Source organism: Spinacia oleracea, chromosome 6 (genome assembly GCF_020520425.1).
Source record: "Spinacia oleracea cultivar Varoflay chromosome 6, BTI_SOV_V1, whole genome shotgun sequence".
NCBI lineage: Eukaryota > Viridiplantae > Streptophyta > Magnoliopsida > Caryophyllales > Amaranthaceae > Spinacia > Spinacia oleracea.
In genome coordinates, this window is record NC_079492.1 from 15,416,951 (window position 1) to 15,441,523 (window position 24,573).

At 37.6% G+C, this 24,573-nt stretch overlaps 1 protein-coding gene across 1 annotated transcript; it reads left to right on the forward strand.

The window, feature by feature from the left end:
• The first annotated feature begins 39 nt into the window (after positions 1 to 39).
• Positions 40 to 3,900, forward strand: LOC110789694 (alpha-amylase). The gene is made up of 5 exons (XM_021994399.2): positions 40 to 702; positions 871 to 1,003; positions 1,662 to 2,255; positions 2,725 to 2,936; positions 3,538 to 3,900. Exons 1-5 carry the CDS (start codon positions 565 to 567, stop codon positions 3,790 to 3,792), a joined length of 1,332 nt encoding a protein of 443 aa, XP_021850091.1. The 5' UTR covers positions 40 to 564; the 3' UTR covers positions 3,793 to 3,900.
• The last annotated feature ends 20,673 nt before the right edge of the window (positions 3,901 to 24,573 follow it).

Genomic DNA, 24,573 nt, shown 5'->3' on the forward strand with positions numbered 1-24,573 from the left:
TGTGGTCAAGCCATGTGGAAGGGCTCTCGCTCAACGGATCAAAGGTACGCCGGGGATAACAGGCTGAAGATCTCTTATCGACGGAGTCGTTTGGCACCTCGATGTCGACTCATCACATCCTGGGGTTGAAGAAGGTCCCAAGGGTTCGGTTGTTCGCCGATTCAAGTGGTATGTGAGTTGGGTTTAGAACGTCGTGAGACAGTTCGGTTCCGAAACCTAAGCTTTACCTGGATTGAACTTATTTGAATTTATTGAAACTTACTTCGTACTCCGTATTAAACTTGATAAAGTCAACTTTAAGACATGATTGCTATTTATCTGTAACTTATTTAACTTGAACATAAAACTTTTTAATTTTTTTAATGATAAACGACTTGTTCTTCGGTTGACTTTCATATTGCTGTTTATAAACGTCTGGTAGGGCGGCTTAAAAGGCATCTCTAAAATGATTTGAGTTTGTTCTCTTATCAACTTATTTTTTAAAAGCACATTCTTCATTTAATTCAACAATTGTTTATTGTCGCATTCTTAACAGAATTAGTTTATATGTAAGTTGTTGGTGAAATGGGTGACAAATGCTTTAGTTTCAATATTATTCAACTGATGATGATGAACTCTGTAACGTTTGCTTCTCTTTGTTGCCTTTCTCTTCTTGCCTTCTTCCCACTTGTCATCTATGCTGCTCCAACCTTGTTGTTTCAGGTACGTCCTCGTATACTCCCTCCGTTCCTTTTTGTTTATTATCCATTCTGAAACGAAGCTCACGAACTGTTTTCATAGCTAACAAGCAGGATTATGAATCCCTTTTCAGTTATATTATTAGTTCTTGCTCTTTGACATTTTCATTGTGGTTGTTTGTATGGTAATTAGGGATTCAATTGGGAGTCATGTAATAAACAAGGAGGTCTGTACAACTTTCTTAACAGCTCCATTGATGATCTAGTTTTAGCAGGAGTTACACATGTTTGGCTTCCTCCCCCAAGCCATTCCGTTGCTCCTCAGGGTATGTTCTTCTTTCATCATTTATTTTTGTATGCTACATCATAACATGTTGAATTTACACCTGACAATCGGGCCGCTGTGATCGGGTCATTTTTGGGTCTATTCTATATTCAAACTGAGTCCTGGTTGGAATCGGGTCATTTTCAGGTCTGTTTTATATTCAAATCGAGTTTGGGTTGGATAAGGTCATTTTCAGGTCCACTTTATATTCAAATCGATTTTTAGTTGGATAGAGTCATTTTCAGGACTATTCTATTATTCAAATCGAGTTCTGGTTGAATCGGGCTATTTTTAGGACTATTTTATTATTCAAATCGAGTTCAGGTTGGATCGGGCCTTTTTTAGGTCCTATTTTATTATTCAAAATCAAAATCTGGTTAGACCGTGTCATTTTCAAGTTTACTCTATATTCAAATCGAATTCTAGTTGGATCGGGTCATTTTCAAGTCTATTCTTTATTCAAATCGAGTTTGAGGTAGATGAGTTCAATTCGGGTCTCGAGTTTGGTTTTGTTCTATGGTTGACCGGCTCGTGACGTCGAGTCAACTTTACCATGGTTACATTGTTTCTTTTAGTCAACTTTACCATGATTATATTGTTTCTTTTCTTTACTTTCTCAAGTCATAATTTGTAAATATATACATCTCATTTATCTGTAGGGTATTTGCCTGGAAGATTATATGATCTAAATGCTTCTCAATACGGAAACGAGCCCCAACTAAAGACATTAATCAACACCTTTCACAAAAGGGGAATCAAATGCATTGCTGATATAGTAATAAACCACAGATGTGCAGACTACAGAGATGGAAGAGGGATATACTGTATATTCGAAGGAGGAACTTCAGATGATCGTCTAGATTGGGGTCCGTGGGCTATTTGTAAAGACGACGTTCAGTATTCAGATGGTTCTGGCAACTTAGATACAGGAGCTGCGTATGAAGCTGCTCCAGATATCGATCATCTGAACTCAAGAGTACGAAAAGAGCTATCAGATTGGATGAATTGGTTGAAAAATGAGATTGGTTTCGATGGATGGAGGCTCGATTATGTGAGAGGGTATGCACCTAGCATTGCCAAGTTGTATGTAAAGAAGGCTAAACCGAGCTTTGTCGTTGGAGAACTTTGGAATTCTCTGTCTTATGTAGGTGGTAAGCCGGCGTATAATCAAGATGCTCATAGAAATGAGCTTGTTACATGGGTTAAAAAGGCCGGTAAAGACATGGTCACTGCATTCGATTTCACTACCAAAGGTCATGATCTAGCTGTATTCTTTGATCTGTACTATTCAAGAGCTAAAGATGGCTGTGGGCCGGGCCGGGTGGGGATTCGGGCTTAACCGGGGCCGAGTCCACGCCAGGCCCCACATTTTATAGGGTCGGGCCGTGCCAAAAAGTTCAAAACAAGGCCCGATCCAAGCCCATGAGCTTTCGCGCCGGCCCGGCCCGCCCGTCGTGCCTAAGGCTAATTATACTAAATTTAACATGTTTTGTCGTGCTTTTTCCAAAAAAATAAGGCCCAGGCCCAACCCACGACTTCGTGCCCGTGCTGGGGTGGGCTTTTCCCGTGCTCGGGTCGGGTCAGCCCTTTTCCTTACCGGGTCGGGTCGGCCCTTTTCCTTACCGGGTCGGGTCGGGCGATCTTTATTCAAGATCAATAAAAATTCAATTTTCTTTTTTTGATTGCGTTCTTGATAATCTTTTCTTGCTTTCGTTATAACAGGTATCTTACAAGCTGCAGTTGAAGATGAGTGGTGGAGGATGAAGGATTCGAGAGGGAGACCTAGTGGAATGATCGGTGTTTTGCCGCGCCATGCCGTTACTTTCATTGATAACCATGATACTGGATCTACTCAAAATCTATGGCCGTTCCCATCCGATAAAGTTATGCAAGGATATGCTTATATACTTACTCATCCCGGAATTCCATCAATCGTAAGTTCATTCATGACTTCATGGGTATGATATATACGATGTTCTAATGTTCTTGTTATTGCAATGTTTGAGTATCATTAAGGGGTGTTAACGACGCGAGCCGAGAGGCTCGGTTCGAGCTTGAAGCTCGTCGATCCTGGAACATTGAGTTCGAGCTTGAAATACTAAAGCCAAGCTCGGTTCTACTCGAAGCTTGATAGGCTCGGTTGAGGCTCGATAATCTCGATTGAGGCTCGATAATCTCGTTCGAGGTTTGATCATCAAATATTTAATTCAAAAACATGTTTATCAAAATTTCCATGTTTTTAGTATATGTTAAAAACAATATCTATTATCATTAACTTTATGCAAAAAATTATTTTATATCTATTAGAAACTATATCTGTTTTGAGCTTGTTCACGAGCTTTCGAGCCGAGCTATGCGTTGATAGCTTTTGGCTCGTTAAGATCTCGAGCTTGCTCAAGCCGAGCTTTGACCGAGCTTTATCTGAGCCAAACTTTGACCGAGTTTTGTCGAGCCGAGCATCAAGTAGTCCACGAGCAAACTCGGCTCATAAACACCCTTGTCATTAACCAGAAATATTGTTTTCTGAATTTACAGTTCTACGATCATTTTCTCGAATGGGGGCTGAAGGATGAGATTGTGAAGTTGGCTTCAATTAGAGCGAAAAATGGGATATGTGAGTCAAGTCATGTGAAAATAATGGCATCTGATTCCAACCTTTATGTTGCCATGATTGATGGGAAGATTATTGTCAAGACTGGCTCAAGATATGATGTTGGCAATCTTGTTCCCTCAAATTTTAAGATTGCTACATCAGGAAAAGATTACTGTGTATGGGAGAAGAAATCTTAATTGTACCATGAACATGAAATATCATTGTGTCTTGTTATGATCTGTATCACCAATCACCATATGTAGTCAACTATACTCTATCTGAGAATAATAATCGCATTTTTATGCCTTTATCACCAACACATTTAGATGCACCCGGGTCACCTGGTGCACCGTATGTCTGTACGCCCTCTTATATTTTCCTCTTACAAGTGTATATCATGTAAGGAGAAAATAAGAGACAGACAACTGAGCATAAAAATAACTTTGAGTGCACGATGTTTCGCGTGCACCTGATAATTTTTACTTTATCACCTCTCCGCCTATCCTCGTTTACATGAGAGTACATGTTTTGAAAATCTGAGTAAAATCCGCTTCTATATATTAGAGAATCACAAATTTTAAGTTACTTCAAAATGTAAATAATTATCCCGATAAAATATAAAAGTTATTTATTCCTTTATACTCAATGGGAGTAGTGAATTTTTTTAGTAAAAATTATGTGTTCAAAATCATTCAAAATGTATCAAAGTAACAATAAAACCCTTTAAAATTGTACCATGAACATGAAATATCATTGTGTCTTGTTATGATCTGTATCACCAATCACCATATGTAGTCAACTATACTCTATCTGAGAATAATAAAAAGTTGACCATAACAATAAAACCCTTTAAAAAATTGACCATTGACATCTACTTCAATGGGTGTACGCAAATATTTGATGGAAGAGGGTCTTATGGCCTTTGTGAGGATAATGCGTGTCTTCAAGCTGTTAACATGGGCAAAGATAAAGATATGCACATGACACTGCAAACATGTGTCGAATATCAGGTTAGTAATTTTGTTACTCAGTTTAATGTTTTTCAAAAAAAAACTTCATAATAATATATAAAGTTAATTAAAAAAAATAGTAAAAGTTATGTAGTACCCAAAAAAAATTTGGATCGGGTCAATCTCGGGTTTGGTTGGAACTGGTTCGGGTTTAAAACGGTTTTTTTATTAGTTTGATTTGGTTCAGATTGAGTTTAGTTCGGACGTATGTCGGATGCGGGTACAATTTGATCGGTTTACTTAGGGTACGGGTCATGCCCGGATCAGCTAATTCTCGGATTCGGGTCAAGTATGGGTTTGTGAGTCTCGGGATCAGGTCAAGTTCGGATAAGACGTAACTCAGATTTGGTCAATTATGGATTGGGTTTGCGATTCAAGTTTAGATCGAGTTAAGTTTGTAATCTTATGTTCTATTAATCGAGTGATTCTCGAATTCGCGATAAAGTCAGATCACTTTATTATTCTATAACTTCATGCCAAGTAAAGATTTTTTTAGAGTTCTATTACTGTGTGTCCAAATTATTTAGGAAAATTTGGTAATATTAATCCAATATTTAACCGATTTCTTTTATTAAGCTCACCTAAGACATATTTTTAATAATTTCACCTTTACTACCTAACAACTTTTATTGGTCCTAACTGACTGGTTACCGGATAAAAAGTCAATGTTTTTAATGTTGACAACCCAAACTTGGTTTGTTCTCTTTCTTCCTCTATTTTTCGCATAGGACAATTCACCGGATACAACAGGTTTATGACCTATTAGGCCCAATAAAAGTTGTTAGATAGTAAAGGTGGGATTATTAAAAAATATGTTTTAGTTGGGCTTAATAAAAGAAAATCGGCAAAAAGTTGGATTAATATTACAAAAAATATCATTATAGTCAACTCTTTCTTTCTGTTTGAATCCTTTGACTACTAATCGAGCTTTGTATCTCATGGAACCATCATGCTCATTTTTCACTCGATATACCCATTTATTGTGAAGGGCTTTCTTACCTATGGTAACTCAACTAGTTCCCATATCTGGTTTGAGATCAAAGATTGCATCTCGTCTTTCATTGCAAGCTCTCACTAGCTTGCTAGCATTACTGGCCTGACATGCTTCATTATAGCATTCAGGCTCTCATTCATCGGTCAATAACTGATAATTCATATATTTTCTGTTCGACACATGTGGTCGAGTAGTCCTCCTTAATACTGGTGTTTTCTACAAAGTTGTTGTAATATCCTGTGTTTTTAAGTAATTATAAATATATTTAATTATATTTATAAAGAATTTTATAGAATTTATAAATTAAAGTTGCATTTAACTATTTATTTAAATGTATTTTAATGAATTTAAAGTATTTATTATTTTTAATTGGAGATAAAATGATTTAATTCAAGTTGGGGAATTTAATTGGGTTTTTAGAAAAGAAAAACGAATTTTAAATATCCTAGCCCAATCCAATTCCAATTACAACTCCAAGCAATTAATGAAGCACGATTTACTTTTCAATGAAGCCCGAAAGGGAATTTCCTAAAGCCTTGTCCATTAGGGATACGAAACCTATAAATAGGACGTACTCCCTCACAAATCCCAACACAAAAATCAGAAAAACCTAAACACTCGCTCTCTCATTTTCTCTCTCCTCCCTCACAACTCTCTTTTCCTCTCCTCCTCTCTTGTCGCGGGGCTCTTGCCCGCGTCCCCTGTCGTGCCGCCAGCCGAAGCAAGGCAACAACAACAACGAGCAACGCTTTCCGAGCTACTGTGCCCTGCCTTCCCCCATGCCGCGGCGCGTCTCCTCCGCAAGCAGCAAGCACGCAACAGCAACAACAACCCCGCCTCGTTGTGCTGTCGTTGCTTCTTCACCGTCCCTTTCTCTCGCTCGTCCGATTGTTCGACCACCACCCACCGTCGCCGTGCCCAATTACTGTGGTCGGCCGGTGAGACCTCTCTTCTTCCTAATCTCTCCTCTATTTAAATTATTGTTCTTAAATTATGATTAGTATGTTGATTATGATTTAAATTTATTTTGGATTGGGAATATGGATGATGAGTTAAGGATTATTGGTGATTGAATGTTGGATATTTAAAGGAGTGATAATTTTCGAATTTGTCTAATTAATAAAGCATGGATTTTTAAGTGTTTTAAAGGGATTTAAACATGCTTATTGATTAGGGTTTTAATTAAGGACTATGATTGATTGATTAACATAATTAGATGTTAATTTTAATTAAGATAATCAATTGTAATTTTCATATTGGTTTATGAACTTTAAAGTGTCGATTTTTAAAGGTTTTATGCATGAAATAAATTTTCATGCTAGAATTTTAAGTAATTAATTAGAATTTTTATTTACATTAAAAACAATTAATTTCTAATTAATCAAGACGATTTAAAGTGAAACTATGTTTCTGAATGGACAAAATGATTAATTGAGGATATTTATTTTATGATAGGAGGAGGCTTCTAATCAATTGGGATTGAATCACAAAGTGGCTCTACTACTTAGGTTTCTAATTAATTGGGATTGAATCACAAAGTTAGGTTAAAAGCGTTTACTACTTAGGTTAGGGCAACCTGTATTACTACTTAGGTTTAAATTCTAATTTATTGGGATTGAATCACTACTTAGGTTTAAATTCGTTTAAATCCACTACTTAGGATTTAATTCAGGTTGCCTCGTTGCTCTACCTTGCAGTACTTCACTTGGCCAGCGAGGGATGGCTCGCTACCTCCCTAGCTGCCCTGCCTCGCCTTGCTTGCGCTGCTCTACTTTGTTGCTAGTCGTGCATCACCATGCCAGCGAGGGATGGTGCGCGAGATCCCTCGCTGCCCATGCCTCGCTATCTCTCTTTCCGTGTGCGTGGCTCGTGCTCGGGTTTGGCAGCCACGTCATCGCTCCATCGACCAATCATCGACGACTTTTATCTTTATTTTCTTATTTATTTATTTATTTATTTATTTTATTTTAGAAAATAGGGAGCATATAATTACTCAAGGGAATTAATTTATTTCCCTCATCTTATTTTCCTTAGAATTCTTTTGAACGCTTAGATTATTTCCTCTCTCTTCATATTATTGAGCCCTAGTACGTTCCATTCGATTGATCAATATAGAGGTATTTTCTTAATTCTTCTTGTTTGAATTATTGTTTCTTATTATTGTTCATTATAAAATTCATTGTTATTTCATATTTCATGCTTGTTAATTCAATTATGAGCGAGTAATTTTATTCTAGGGCTAAGTAAGGGAAGTCATGTTTATACCATGATTGTTATGCATTAAAGTTTGTTAATTTATAGATTATTGCTTCAGTAGTTCCAATTGATTTGTTTTAATTGTTGATTCATGTAATTGGCCAATATCGTGGATTGATTATCTAGCTAATAGGAATTAGAATTGAAAGATCATATTCTTAGAGGCTTTGTGCAATTGGCAATTCTGATTATGTTAGCGACCGTACTGCATATGTTGGATTGAAAGTGTTAAGACCCGATCGTAGGATTAACATGTACTTTAATTACTCGGCTTAGTTTATTCATTTCTGAATTGATTTGTGTTCTTGGATTGGTATAAGCATGGTGAACCGAACAGACGCCCTAGACCTTTAATTCATTGATAAATTACGCATTTTTATTATTGCTTTAGTTTTACTAGTTAATACTCAAAACCAACTTTCGTTATTGAAATAGTTCGTATCATTGGGCAAAAACTAATAGAACTTGTCTCCCTGTGGGATCGACCCGTATTCGCTAAGTATTTGCTAACAACAGACACCGTGCACTTGCGGTATCACTTTTTAATTCATCATTTGTTGAATTTAATTAGCAAGCATGTCGTCCAAGTACATTTTATGCATGTATGGTTTATGCGCGTGCAAGGAGATTTATTTATGTTTTGTACGTAAGGCCAAGCATATTGATAAGTATTTATGCTAAAGTACGTAATGTCTAGCATACAAAGAACCTAAGTTTATTTGTGTCTCGTTGCACAAACCATTTGTACTTCCGTCATGTAGGGAATACATTTACAGAGTTATTTGACAAGGTGAAATGAATTAGGAGTTATTTGTTCCTAGTGCACAACTCGCATGTTAATAGGCATGTCGTGGACTCACATGATAATAATCATGTTCAGCAGGAACAAGGTAGTAATTCACCAGAGTCAAGTTCTTTTGATCACAAGTCTTAAAGGATTCTAAAAGTAGCTAAGCGTTGTTTGGTTGTTTAATTATTAAATGTTTTTATTTGATTGTGTCTCGAGTCGGCCTTTGAATAAAATTTTAATAAACGTAAAGTGAAACAGAATAAGCTTCAAATTTTTTGAAACGTATGCTCCTTGAGTATAAACAATGCGGGGGGTGCTCGATCGCAGTGTCGTTTACTTCTAACGGTAATAGAAGACGTTGTATTACTATTTTATGCGCAGGTAATTCTGTCACAGTAATTGTGGCGCATGGTTACTATTATTTTTATTTGGTGTTTGGAAGCCCCCAACACCGGTCCATTCGGGCTTTGGAGGATGGAAACCCGTTCGATGCTTATTCTAATTAATCTATAAATTCGGAGTTATGTCAGGAGTCGAGTCTTGTCTTTATGATTAATTGTTTATAAGTTGGCTTTTGCATGTGGATTTATTGTGGTATTCAGGAGTGAAACATGTTTAGTTATAGGCTTTGTTTTAGCTTGTAGTATTCATCTTTTGCTGATTACGTGCTTTCATGTATTTTTGTCATGGCCTTTGCCCTAATGATCCTATGATTATCTATCAATTGCACTGATTGCGTTGTTGGGGAGTAGCATTTTCTAAGCAGGATTCCTACAGGTGATTTGCAAGCCAAGTAATAATTCAGGATGGGATTGATTGAGAGAGTTTTTATTTGTCTGCATTGTTTGAACACTGTTTTAATAAATAGTTAGACTTTATTTAGTTCATGGATTAATTATTTTAAATTGGATTTTGGTTTGGGCCTATATGGTTCCAACTTGTAGTAGAAGTCATTAACTATCTGCTGTGTAATTCTGGTACTAGCGTTAATCGTTATCACGGTGTCGGTAATATTCTAGTAATTTTTTATTTAAGTTGGAAAATAATTTTATAAAAACATATGAGGTAAACATACAACACGCATCATGTTACTTGAGGCAATACACTACAAGGTGGAAAGGGGGTGATTGTGTAAAAGGCTCTTGCGCGCAAAGGAATAATAGTTATACTTGTCACATTTATGACTAAAACTCCACCTGTCTAAATGAAGAACAAATTTAATTGGAAATATGATTTCCTCCTCACAATTACAACAACCAAAACAAGTAAATTAACTTAAATAATTACTGCACAAAAAGGAGAACTCAAAGGCATTGCATTACAAGGTGGAAATGAGGTGATTGTCTAAAAGGGCAATCAAACATCGTCAACAGTGTCAATTCCTACTAACATAATCTACAATCAATAAAGATAAAGAAATTTTTGCAAAACATATCAAAAAAATTCATCAATACCATATTGATAATTCAAAGCCACGATATTACAACAGATACTTGAAATCACAAACCCGTTCGGTATCACTGTCAGTTTCCAGTTTTTGGTTTTTTGGTTTTATAAGTCATATGATTTAGATTGAATTATGAACTAAAAGATTGTCATACCTATTGTAATCATGTTAATTTAGAAAACTGACAACAAAAAACAGAAAACTACTTTTTCTGGTTTTCATATTTTGATTTTTAGTTTTGTAAAAATAGAAAACTGGAAATAAAAAACGATACCGAACGAGCCCTGACAGCTTTTCAATTTTCTGCAATATCCTCAAACTACACCCCTCCATATTAACTACCAAAAAGGGCACTAAATTGCTTCTAGTTTATGGTAAAAGCAAAGGCATTCATATATTTTGGTATTGGAGATGATCAACCTAATCATAAATAAACTACTTGATCAGTGATTTAATCAAGTTAAAAAGAAACACAAAAAAATAAAACATAACAATGGATGATGATAAAGGTCGCAAGTTGTGATAACATTTAGTTGTCGCAATCTTACGTGTCGTAGTTTAATTGGTACATATAAGCGCCACGTAGGCTATGAGTCATCATAATATTTTTACTATCAATGCAAAAAATTTACTATGAAAATATGTAAATAAGGTAATCGATATAAAGAAAAAAACAAATTAGAATATTAAGATTTTCCTACCTTTATTTAAAACATGTATAATAGGATATATATATGTTAAATATTTTAAATTCCAATTTAAATCATGACACATAAGCATGTCATGTCATCATTGTGACACGGCTTAAAGGTCGCATGTTGCGACCTTTATCATTTTCGCATAACAATTATGACATTTTCACTTTTGTAATATTTAAGGGTTGGTTTGATATCGGGTGTTTTGGCTCTTTACAAAGCCATAAAGCATGCACTCCACATTTTTTCTTTAGAATTTTTTGAATCATGGTCGTAGGGTGTTGCTTGTTAGTGCTAACTTCGTAATGAGCCAATGGAATCTACATGAATAAAATAACACAAGGATGTGGAAAATGAAATATGAAACCGCTTTTAAGAAGAAAAAAAACACTCATAGTAAGTTTGTACAATTGAGCATTTGGTGGCATGTTGGGATGCCATAATAAAAAGGAAAAATGTAATAAGAAGAAAAAATGTTGAAGGAGAAAATCTAAGAGTGACTTTGAGTGAGAAATGTATAAGAAAGAAGAACTGTCATCTTTAGTGAGAAATATTAAAGGATAAAATCTTATTTTAGTAAGGAGGTCGAAATGTATGAAGGAGAAATGTTGAAAGAGAAATGTAATCTTGAGTGAAAAAAAAAATCATATTTTAATAGGAGATCGAAATGTAATAAAAAAGAGAAATGTTGAAGGAGAAAATCAGATTTTAATAAGGAAATCGAAATGTAATAAGATGGAGAAATGTTGAGGTTGAGGTTGATGATGGATGAAACTAAGGGTATTAGCTATAAAGGGTTTGTGGAGAGATTTGTTTCAAATTTTTTAGGTTTGTTAACAAACCTTGTTATTGTTAAATGAGGTTACAAATGAAGAGGTTTGTTTGAGGTTTACAAACCTCAAACAAACCTCTTCATTTCGAGTGAGAATAGTTGATGCATGAGGTAGTTGACACATGACAAAGGTTTTGTGGGAGATTTGCAAAAGGTGGTCCACTAGACAAATATTTGTCTATTATTGGTGAAAGATTTGTAGAATAAGAGGTTTGTGTGAGGATGATGTCATATGAGCAAACCTTGAAAATATTGTTCTATTGCTTATGTTCTATGAGTGTAACTTGGTGAGATATATATGTTTAATTATGTGAGATATTTATTTATTTTATATTTGCATGCATTATTGAACTTGTTTTGTACTTCGTAAATGGTTTTATTTGACTTCGTAAATGGTTTTATTATTGAACTATTGAACAATTAAGAAACTCAAATCAAGGAATAACTCTCCTTTATTACCTTAAGAAAAATATCTCAAAAATGTAAGTTCTCTAGTTCTTAATTCTTAGGTTCTGCAAACATCTCTTGCATCACCTTATATAACGAGAAAAGAAAACCAATTCCAAATACCTTTAGGAAAACATACATAATTAGATAACTCCTAATTATAATTGCATACTTAGTTTTTCTCCTAAAATACTTTCCTTTTCTTCAAGCTTAATGTCAACATTTATGTGACTTCATAAATGTTTTCATGTAATTGAATATTTTATGTTAACCAAGGGAAATAATGCCCTTGGTCCAAGTATGCATTCTATGTTAAGTCTAATAAATGCGGTTCAGTATTAATTAACAAGTTAATAATTCAGTGAGATCAAGTGAGCTGAATGCCTAGCTAGAGGCCGCTTCAGTTCAAGTGGAATTAATGATATTAATCCACAGCTTACTCTTGACTGAACCCGTAGGGTCACACAAATAGTACGTAAACGGATCAAGTATTTAATGGCATTAAATACTCCATCTATGAATATTCGGAACCGACGGATCTTGGTTTCAGTGGGAGCTAAGATCGTCACAGGCAAGAAATGAATACTCCGGAAACGATGATATTGCCGGAAACGGAAATATGGATCGTATCGGAAATGTAAATATTATCCAAGTCGTAGATGTTGCCGGAAACGAAAACATGGTACGTATCGGAAAATATTATCGGAAATGGAAATATTGCCAGAATCGGAAATATTGCCGGAAACGGAAATATTGTCAGAATCGGAAATATTACCGGAATCGGAAAATAATTCCGGAAACGGAAATATTTAATATTTGTTCGAAACGGAAATTAATTCCGGAATCGGAAATATTAAATATTGTTCGTATCGGAAATGAATTCCGGAATCGGAAAATTTAATCGGAAGCGCATCGTACGAATAAGCATCGGACGAGGCCTGCCGGACGAGGCCCAGCACGAAGCCAGGCCATCGCCCAGCAAGCCAAGCGCGCCGCACAAACAGCCACGCCAGGCCCAGCGCAAGGCCAGGCCCAGCAGGCTGCGCAGCGCGCACAGCACGCGCAGCGCGCGCGGGCGCTGCGTGGGCTGCTGCTCGCGCGCACGCATGGGGCCCATCGTGGCAGCCGTGCGTGTGTGTGCAAGTGTTTGTGTTCGTGCACGTTTCCTAAAACATGCAGAGTTCGGTTAATGATTAAATTCCTAATTCTATTTGATAAATTAATTAAAATTAGAGTTCTTGTAGGATTCTAGGTTTAATTAATTTGTATCTGAATAGGATTTCGATTCCCTTTCCATACCCCTATAAATATGAGGCTAGGGCTCACAATTTATAACAAGTTTCAAAGTATTCAAAAGTGAGTTTTTGAGAGAAAATTAAAACACACATCTTGCTCATAAAAGTGCCGAAATTTTCTAGTACCTTAAGGGCGATTCTAGTTGGTCAATCTTAAGGCGGATCCGGACGTACTGTGGACTATCTACGGAGGGACGACACTTGGAGTCCTAAAGACTTGTTCTTGTTCGGTTCGGGCGCAGCTAGGGAGGGCACGCAACAAAGAGTATGCATCTAAATTATTCTATATGATTATGTGTAAATAATATGTTGTCCTGGGTTAATGGTTGTTTCCGCATGATCTATGTAATGTCATATGTATCATAACCTAACAGTGGTATCAGAGCCCCTTATTATTTTCATAATCTAAATTGCATGAACATGATTAAATATTACAAATTTGCAAGAATTAAAAGGGGTGATTAATTTTCGTAATTGTTAATTAATTGCAAATTGCGTTTATTTAATTATACGTACGCAGTTTTTCCGCAGTTTCTTCGTTACTCATCCGAATTGAGTGATTTTTGTGTCAATTCCGCATGTAAAAGGCATTCTAAAATTTTGACAAAAACAGTATTTTTCTGCCGAACCCAGAATTCTCAAATTCGAAGCCCAACTATGACTTTTCGAAGGTTTTAGTTTTTCGAATGCAAAATTTCGTAAATTTAAGATGTTAAATTAAATATTTGCGATTCTTGTTGATAAATCTTGAATTTTTGATTGACCTACTGCATATGTTTAACAAGTTTGAATGCCTAGTCTTGTTAATTATGCAATCTAATTTGTAATTATGATTAATTTGTTGAAAATTAGAATAATTTAGAATTAATTTGATTTTCATAATTAATTGTAATTTAATTAGAAACCTATGATTAAAAACCACCATAAAAATTGTAAATTTATGATAAATTTTAAATTTTTATGACCTAGACTTGAATCCATAACAATCGGAAATCAATTGGATAATAAAATTTTCGATTTTTCGCCCTAAAATTATGAAATTAATATTATTTATTAATTTTTCATTAATTTTAAATATAAATTTTAAATTTTTATGCGATTCGTTCATAAAACTTGCACGCACGAAGCAATGGACGCTTCGTGTTACCCTTAAGGGGTGTTGTATAATGCGGGCATGCGACGACGAGCAAGGGAGCTCGTCGCCCGTGCGGCACGAATGCAATGAGCAAGGGCGTAGTGCACGAGCACAAGGCAGCAGCCCTGCCTTGTGTCGTGTGCCACGAGCAATGGACGAATGGGCATAGGCGAAGGGCGAGCCAAGGCAGTCGCGTGTGGGCAGCAAGCGAGCTGCGCCACAACGCGCGCTGCCTCGCACAAGAGCGCGCAGCCTCGCGCGCAGCGAGCGCAAGCTCGCGTGCCACGAGCGCTGCGCCCAGCATTGCTCGCGCGCACAGCGAGCGATGTCGCCCGCCCAGCGAGCGATGTCGCCCGCCCAGCGAGCGATGTCGCGCGCCCATCGAGCGATGGCTCGCGCGCCCAGCGAGCGATGTCGCGCGCCCAGCGAGCGATGTCGCGCGCGCACTGCGAGCGATAGCTCGCGTGCGATGAGCGCTGGCGCGCGCAGCGAGCACCAGTGCGTGCGGAGGCTTGCGATGGAGATGCAGCAGCTATGCGACGAGCGCATGGGCTGCGCGCACATGGCCAGCGATGGCTGTGTGCGTGCGGCCCATGGGCGTGCAATGCGTAGGGTGTTTGCGTTACGATTAGATCGTTTTGAATGTTTAATTTGAAAATTTCAGTTCACGTAATTTTAATTAATTTTAAAATTAATAATTTAAATTATTTTCTTGGATTTTAATTTTGAATATTGTAATTATAATAAATTTTATTTATTCTAATTATTTTACTAAAATTAAAATCATGAATTAATTTAAATACGACTGAAATTAAATTAAACTTTTTGGATTCAATTATAAATTGACATGAGCTTTAAATTTTAATTAAATTTGTATGTTTCCGGTTGGACTAGAAATACATTTTTATGTTTAAAATTAGTAAAGCATATAAATTTATTGGTTTAAGTGGGAGCGCTTTTTAGTCATAAACTCTTGATCAGGTCTACAAATCCTTAAGGTTAAAACAACTTGATTAGAATTAATAAGGACTGAATAATTGGTAGATTATTGGTGCCCTTGATTAATTGCTGCAAATGTTTACGTGATGCATAATGTGTTTTACTAACCAGCTATGTGGGCCATTCATGATAATGAATGGGTGAATGGTATATATTGTATATGTACTGTTTTGCAGGTTATGAAGTGACTAGTATGGCCCAAATAGGATAGAAAATATGGTCTGCGTACCATTAATTTGAATGTAATTGGTCTGAAGTACCAAAGTTATTTTTCAATTCAAATATGGTCTGCGTACCATCAAATAGTTGTAATTAGTTATAGCTTATCCTATTGGAAGAAAATGGTGCCTCCCACGGAGATTTTCAAGACGGACTTTGAAGTTAAAGCTTCAAGATGAAGTCGGGCCATACTAGATCACAAATATCTTATGCATGTTTTAAGTTATTTATTGCTTTTAAATATGTCTTAAAATGCATGAGATCAAAAACTTGATTATGTTGCATGATTAAGGATTTTAGTTCACTTAAAATCTAACCAACATAGTAAGAGCTTTAAGTTCCAAACTTAAAAATTGAGTTAAAAGGTGCCATGCCAAAATATACACTTGCTTGGATATCCTTTACATCAATCTAGTAATAGTTTTCGCTCAGCGAGGTGTTACTTATTGGTCCTAAAGGGGCAAGGTACACAAATAATTGTGAGTACATGTTAGTTTTGGTGAAACTCAACGATATAAGTAAGGAGTCCTTTTATGTCGTGGCAAATTCGATAGGTTTACCTAATAAGTTCTTAGACGTACCTATCAACCAAGAATAGTTTCTAGACTATTAGCAAAAGGCTTTTGCTTACCTAAGATGTTCTAGGATTAAGTCGACAAACTGTGCTTAGTTCTTCAATGATTTTAGGATCTTGGAATCATTTTATTCACACCTGCCGGAACACATAACTTGAATAAAATGCTTAATAAACATTGAATTATGCATGTATGCTAGAATTTAAGTTTATTAAGAGAAACTGTGAATGGTTATTTATTTGTTTATTCTTTTCAATTGTAGTTTTAATATGGCAAACAACAATCAAAACATCATCATGGGTTCTGAGCTTATGGTCAAGCTGAACCTGACAAATTTTCTTGAATGGGAAGCTAAGCTAGTTGAAATAGTCAAACTCAATGGACTTGAGTATATACTGTCACATCCCATGCCAAGCTACTATGCCAGAGACATGACCCCTGAGAGATTTTACGCCTGGGATGCGGATCTCAAAAAGGTTATGAGTCTCATGCTGAACAATATCCCTGATGATTGGGCTAAAAGGTTTGTAGCCTATGAACCTTTTACGCTCATCAAGAATCTGAGGGATATCTGTCGTGGAAGTACGGAGGACAGGGACCTGAACGTCCATGAGTTGATTGAATCAATGTCTGGTCTAAAGGTTAGTTCTCCCAACAGGTGTTATAGGATGGAGGTCCAAGAAACACATGTTCAGCTCCTTCGCACTAAACAGAGGGTAGGCGTCCCACTGAGGTTCCATGTGGATCTTATGTGTTCATACTTTGATCGCCTAAGTCTACTAGGAACACCAATAAGCGAAAGGATGGCAGTCTCTGTCTTGCTCAATTCACTACACAGTGGGTTTGGTCGCTTCAAGCAACTATACCTAAGTGAACCAAGAGAAGAAACAGTTGCAGAATTTGTTCACCTTGTCATAAAGGCTGAAATAATACTGGACTGTGAAGCCAAAGATTTACTCAAGGCTAGAAAGAGACCGTTCAAGAAAGGTGGAAAGTCCAAGGGCAATGCTAAATCAAAGCAGGACAAGTCCACATCAAGCTGTCTTTATTGTGATGGAATAGGCCATTACAAAAGAGAATGTCCAAAGCTAAAGGAAGATCAGAAGAACGGAACAGTCGTTCCATCTTCAGGTATTTTCGTTATAGACTGTATACTTGCTAATTCAACTTCTTGGGTATTAGATACAGGTTGTGGCTCACACTTATGTTCCAATCCACAGGGACTAAGAAGAAGTAGAAAGTTAAGCAAGGGTGAAGTCGACCTACGAGTGGGAAATGGAGCACGGATTGCTGCATTAGCCGTAGGAACTTACTATTTGTCGTTGCCCTCCGGGCTAGTCTTGGAACTGGAAGAATGTTTCCATGTTCCAAGTCTTACTAAAAACATCATTTCAGTTTCTTGCTTAGATGCTAAGGGATTTTCCTTTTTAATAAAAGACAATAGTTGTTCGTTTTATTTTAAAGAGATGTTTTATGGATCTGCTAGATTAGTCAATGGACTTTATTTATTAGATCACGACAAACAAGTATATAACATAAATACCAAAAAGGCCAAAAAGGATGATTCAGATCTCACCTATCTGTGGCATTGTCGATTAGGCCATATAAACTTGAAACGCTTAGAAAGACTTCAAAGGGAAGGAATTCTAGAACCATTTTACTTAGAGGATTATGGTAAATGCGAATCATGTTTACTTGGCAAAATGACAAAGCAACCTTTCTCTAAAGTTGGAGAAAGAGCAAATGAACTATTGGGTTTAATCCATACAGATGTATGTGGACCAATGAGTACAAATGCTAGAGGTGGTTTCAGCTACTTTATCACTTTCACTGATGACTTCAGTAGGTATGGTTATGTCTACCTAATGAAGCATAAGTCTGAATCCTTTGACAAATTCAAGGAATTTCAGAGTGAAGTAGAGAATCAATTAGGCAAGAAGATTAAGGCACTGCGGTCTGATAGAGGCGGTGAATATCTGAGCTATGAATTTGATGACCATCTGAAAGAATGTGGAATTCTATCAGAATTGACTCCTCCTGGAACACCACAATGGAACGGTGTGTCGGAACGGAGGAACAGAACCTTGCTAGACATGGTCAGGTCAATGATGGGTCAGGCCGAATTTCCATTAGAATTTTGGGGACATGCACTAAATACAGCTGCACTCACTATAAATAGAGCTCCGTCTAAAGCTGTCGAAAAGACTCCATACGAATTATGGTTTGGAAAGCCTCCAAATGTGTCTTTTCTTAAGATTTGGGGATGTGAAGTATACGTCAAACGATTAATTTCAGACAAACTTCATCCAAAATCTGACAAATGTATCCTTGTGGGCTATCCAAAGGAAACAATGGGGTATTACTTCTACAATACATCTGAGAACAAAGTGTTTGTTGCTCGAGATGGTGTCTTTTTGGAGAAGGATCACATTTCCAAAATGACAAGTGGGAGAAAAGTAGACCTCGAAGAAATTCGAGTCGAACAACAAACTCTAGAGAATGCTCAAGATGACATTCAGGATGAAACTCAGAGATCTTTAGAAGAATCTGGTGAGAATCATGGTCAATCTAGAAATGTTACCCCGCGTAGATCGCAAAGATATAGATCTCAACCGGAAAGGTACTTAGGTATTTTGACGAACGAGAGCTATGACGTTCTATTACTTGAAAGTGATGAACCTGCGACTTACAAACAAGCTATGACGAGCCCTAGCTCCAAGCAGTGGCAAGAAGCCATGCAATCTGAATTAGACTCCATGTCTGAAAACCAAGTATGGGATTTGGTCGATTTGCCAGATGGCTACCAAGCCATTGGAAGCAAATGGGTTTTCAAACTGAAAAAGGACAAGGATGGGAAACTTGAAGTTTTCAAAGCTAGATTGGTTGCAAAAGGTTACAGGCAAGTCCACGGTGTGGATTACGATGAAACCTTTTCACCAGTTGCAATGCTAAAGTCTATTCGAATAATGTTAGCAGTCGCTGCATATTACGATTACGAAATATGGCAGATGGATGTCAAAACTGCTTTCTTAAACGGCGTTTTAACAGAAACTGTGTTTATGACACAGCCTGAAGGTTTTGAGGATCCAAAGAATGCTAAAAAGGTATGCAAGCTAAAGAAGTCAATCTACGGATTGAAGCAGGCATCCAGGAGCTGGAATATACGTTTTGATGAAGCAGTCAGTGACTTTGGTTTCATCAAGAACGCAGACGAATCTTGTGTATACAAGAAGGTCAGTGGGAGCAAAATTGCTTTCCTAGTATTATATGTCGACGACATATTGCTTATCGGAAATGACATTCCTATGTTGAACTCTGTCAAGATTTGGCTTGGGAAATGTTTTTCGATGAAGGATCTAGGAGAAGCACAGTACATATTGGGCATCAAGATTTACAGAGATAGATCTAAAAAGATGATTGGACTTAGTCAAAGCACTTATATCAATAAGGTGCTTGATAGGTTCAAGATGGCGGACTCCAAGCGAGGCTACCTACCCATGTCTCATGGAATGACTCTAAGCAAGACTCAGTGCCCAAAAACACTTGATGAGCGTAGACGAATGAATGGGATTCCATATGCATCATTGATTGGTTCAATAATGTATGCTATGATATGTACACGCCCGGATGTTGCGTACGCACTCAGTGCTATGAGCAGATACCAGTCAGACCCAGGAGAGGCGCATTGGACTGCTGCCAAGAATATTCTAAAGTACCTGAAAAGGCACAAAGATGACTTCCTGGTCTATGGTGGAGATGATGAATTAATTGTTAAAGGCTATACGGACGCAAGTTTCCAAACCGACAAAGATGATTTTAGATCACAGTCTGGGTTTGTCTTCTGCCTCAACGGAGGAGCAGTAAGCTGGAAAAGTGCTAAGCAAAGCACCATTGCGGATTCTACAACTGAAGCGGAGTACATTGCTGCACATGAAGCAGCAAAGGAAGCTATATGGCTAAGGAAGTTCATAGGAGAACTTGGTGTAGTCCCCTCCATTAAAGGACCAATAGCCCTGTATTGTGATAATAACGGAGCTATTGCACAGGCAAAAGAGCCTAGACACCACCAGAGAGTCAAGCATGTACTTCGTAGATTTCACCTTCTACGAGAGTTCGTTGAAAGAAAAGAAGTCGAGATAAGCAAAATTGGAACTGATGACAACATATCAGATCCATTAACTAAACCTCTGCCGCAGGCGAAGCACAACTCGCACACTGCAGCTATGGGAATCAAGCATATTGGAGAATGGCTTTGATGTCTCTGTTTAATGTTTTAAAGTTTTAGAGTTTAAATCTTTGTAAAACATTATTGGTTAATCATTCACAGTAAATGAAATGAATTCATTTTTCCATTTAATTTGTGGTTTATTAAATGATGAGTCCCTTCAATTTGACGATATATTCAAGATAGACTGTCAGGACCAGTCCTGTGACTAAGAAATGTCTATCAAGTGAACTTGAATGTCAAAGGTTGAAAATGGTCCCTAGTCGGAGTTTTCTATAAAATTGGACGCATAGAAAACGTTAGACGATTAGAATGCAAGATGACTAGTAGTTCTGTTTCTTGAACTATGTGGACATGGCAATGTCATAATCATTTGCATAGATACTTACTTTGGGAAGACTAGTATCGGACAGGACCTATGAAACTTTACTGTAAGAGATGAAAATCTGTCATAAGTAAATTTCATTAAATTATTAGACACTAAATTTGAGATTACTTGTTTGAGAACTGGTTGCTTTGACGTTGACCAACCGTCGCACCGTAAAAGGAGGCTATAAAGGCAACGCTCAGGTAATCACCTATCAAACGAAGTCTAATCTCAAGATCGCAAGATTTGGATTGTCCTCCCATAAATCGGGATGAGATGCTTAAAAGTTGTACAAGGCCACTCGGAGAGCTAGAAACTGTGAAATGCATGGCCGTGCTCGGATAAATCATAGGCTATGATTATCTGTTTATTTGATCAGTTGAACTCTGAAACCAAGGAACACCTCTGGACGTAATAAGGATGACAACTCTTACCTTATGTTCAAGAGCAAGCATCGAGCGACAAAGGAATTAGGAAATGCACACTTGTCCCTAAGGACAAGTGGGAGACTGAAGGAAATAATGCCCTTGGTCCAAGTATGCATTCTATGTTAAGTCTAATAAATGCGGTTCAGTATTAATTAACAAGTTAATAATTCAGTGAGATCAAGTGAGCTGAATGCCTAGCTAGAGGCCGCTTCAGTTCAAGTGGAATTAATGATATTAATCCACAGCTTACTCTTGACTGAACCCGTAGGGTCACACAAATAGTACGTAAACGGATCAAGTATTTAATGGCATTAAATACTCCATCTATGAATATTCGGAACCGACGGATCTTGGTTTCAGTGGGAGCTAAGATCGTCACAGGCAAGAAATGAATACTCCGGAAACGATGATATTGCCGGAAACGGAAATATGGATCGTATCGGAAATGTAAATATTATCCAAGTCGTAGATGTTGCCGGAAACGGAAACATGGTACGTATCGGAAAATATTATCGGAAATGGAAATATTGCCAGAATCGGAAATATTGCCGGAAACGGAAATATTGTCAGAATCGGAAATATTACCGGAATCGGAAAATAATTCCGGAAACGGAAATATTAAATATTTGTTCGAAACGGAAATTAATTCCGGAATCGGAAATATTAAATATTGTTCGTATCAGAAATGAATTCCGGAATCGGAAAATTTAATCGGAAGCGCATCGTACGAATAAGCATCGGACGAGGCCTGCCGGACGAGGCCCAGCACGAAGCCAGGCCATCGCCCAGCAAGCCAAGCGCGCCGCACAAACAGCCACGCCAGGTCCAGCGCAAGGCCAGGCCCAGCAGGCTGCGCAGCGCGCACAGCACGCGCAGCGCGCAGCGCGCGCGGGCGCTGCGTAGGCTGCTGCTCGCGCGCACGCATGGGGCCCATCGTGGCAGCCGTGCGTGTGTGTGCAAGTGTTTGTGTTCGTGCACGTTTCCTAAAACATGCAGAGTTCGGTTAATGATTAAATTCCTAATTCTATTTGATAAATTAATTAAAATTAGAGTTCTTGTAGGATTCTAGGTTTAATTAATTTGTATCTGAATAGGATTTCGATTCCCTTTCCATACCCCTATAAATATGAGGCTAGGGCTCACAATTTATAACAAGTTTCAAAGTATTCAAAAGTGAGTTTTTGAGAGAAAATTAAAACACACATCTTGCTCATAAAAGTGCCGAAATTTTCTAGTACCTTAAGGGCGATTCTAGTTGGTCAATCTTAAGGCGGATCCGGACGTACTGTGGACTATCTACGGAGGGACGACACTTGGAGTCCTAAAGACTTGTTCTTGTTCGGTTCGGGCGCAGCTAGGGAGGGCACGCAACAAAGAGTATGCATCTAAATTATGCTATATGATTATGTGTAAATAATATGTTGTCCTGGGTTAATGGTTGTTTCCGCATGATCTATGTAATGTCATATGTATCATAACCTAACACTGCCTTCTGCTCATTCCCGGGCACATGCTTAACCTCTATTTGACCCTTCTCAACACATTCTCTTATAAAATGGTATCTTGTATGTATATGCTTGCTTCTTCCATGAAAAACGGGGTTCTTTATAAGTGCAATTGCTGATTGGTTATCAATCATGATCACTGTCTTTTCACACGATGACCCAGTCACTTCTTCAAGCAATCCTTGCAACCAAATTGCTTGTCTTGCAGCTTCAGTCCCTGCCATGAACTCTGCTTCGCAGGAGGATAAAGCCATTGTTTCCTGCTTTTGAGAACACCAAGTTATTGGACTTTCATTGAGATAAAATATGTGTCCAGTAGTACTTTTTCCATCATCAGGATCAACGTTGTAGCTGCTATCGCTATAACCAATAAGTCTTGGCATCTTTAAACTCATCCGTTTAAATATCACACCAAAACTAACCGTTCCTCGCAAGTATCTTAAACATTGCTTCATTGCCACTCCATGAGATTCTTTTGGTCTTTGCATGTAACGACTCAAAACTCCAACACAATAAGCTAAATCAGGTCTTGTATAAAGCAAATATCTGAGACATCCAACATTTCTTCTATATTTCTGAGCATCAACATCCTTTTCATTAGTCAACTTTCCCAATTTTAGACCTGCTTCCATTGGTGTATGTACAAGGTTACTCTCAGTCATACCAGCTTCCTCTAAGATTTTCAAGGCGTATCGTTTCTGCTTCAAGGTAATACCCTCATTGGATTGACACACTTCTATTCCAAGGTAATAAGTTATTCTTCCGAGATCACTCATCTCAAACTTTGAAGCCATCTCCTTTTTGAACTCACTAATAACCCTCACGCTTGTTCCAGTCATAAGTAAATCATCAACATACACTCCAACGAGAAGGACATCTTGTTTTTCTTCTCTTCGATAAACTGAAGGCTCCTTGGAACATCGTCTAAAATTTAGTTCTCTGAGAACTTGATTCAGTTTTTCACTCCACGCCCTAGGAGCTTGCTTTAAGCCATACAAGGCCTTGTTGAGTTTGTAGACCTTTTCTTCACTTCCTTTCACTACAAAACCTTCCGGTTGTGTGACATAAACGTTTTCCTTCAATTCACCATGTAGAAATGTCGTCTTTACATCGAGATGATGTATTTCCCATCCATGTGATGCTGCAAGATTGACAAGAAGACGAATAGTTTCAATACGAGCTACCGGAGCAAAAACTTCATCGAAATCAATCCCATGTTTTTGAACATATCCCTTAGCCACAAGTCTGGCTTTGTACTTGTTAACAATACCATCAGAGTTTTGTTTTAATTTGAAAATCCATTTTAGCCCGATTGGTTTCACTCCAGAGGGAAGATCTACGAGATTCCAAGTTCGATTCTTCTCAATCGAATTGATTTCATCCTCACAGGCATTTATCCATAACTTTGATTCTTTTGCTTCAGAGAAAAATCGTGGTTCCTCATTCAACATCATCAGTAAACGTTCTCCTTCTTCCTCGGCAAGCATCACATAATCATCAAGGTATTTGGGTTTTCTGGTTATTCTTTGTGATCTTCTTAAGGCGGGATGACCACCATTATCATTATCGCTTTCATCACTTTCTTCTTCACTTTCTTGAAAATCATTATTTTCAGCTACTTCTTCATTTATTTGATCGTGACTCCCTTCTTCCATAGGTCATGCTCTGGTTCCGCTTGAGCTCCTTCGACTGACTCTGTTTCTGAACCTTGTAAAACAGGGACACCATGATTGCCAAAAACTCCAAACTCAATCGTAAA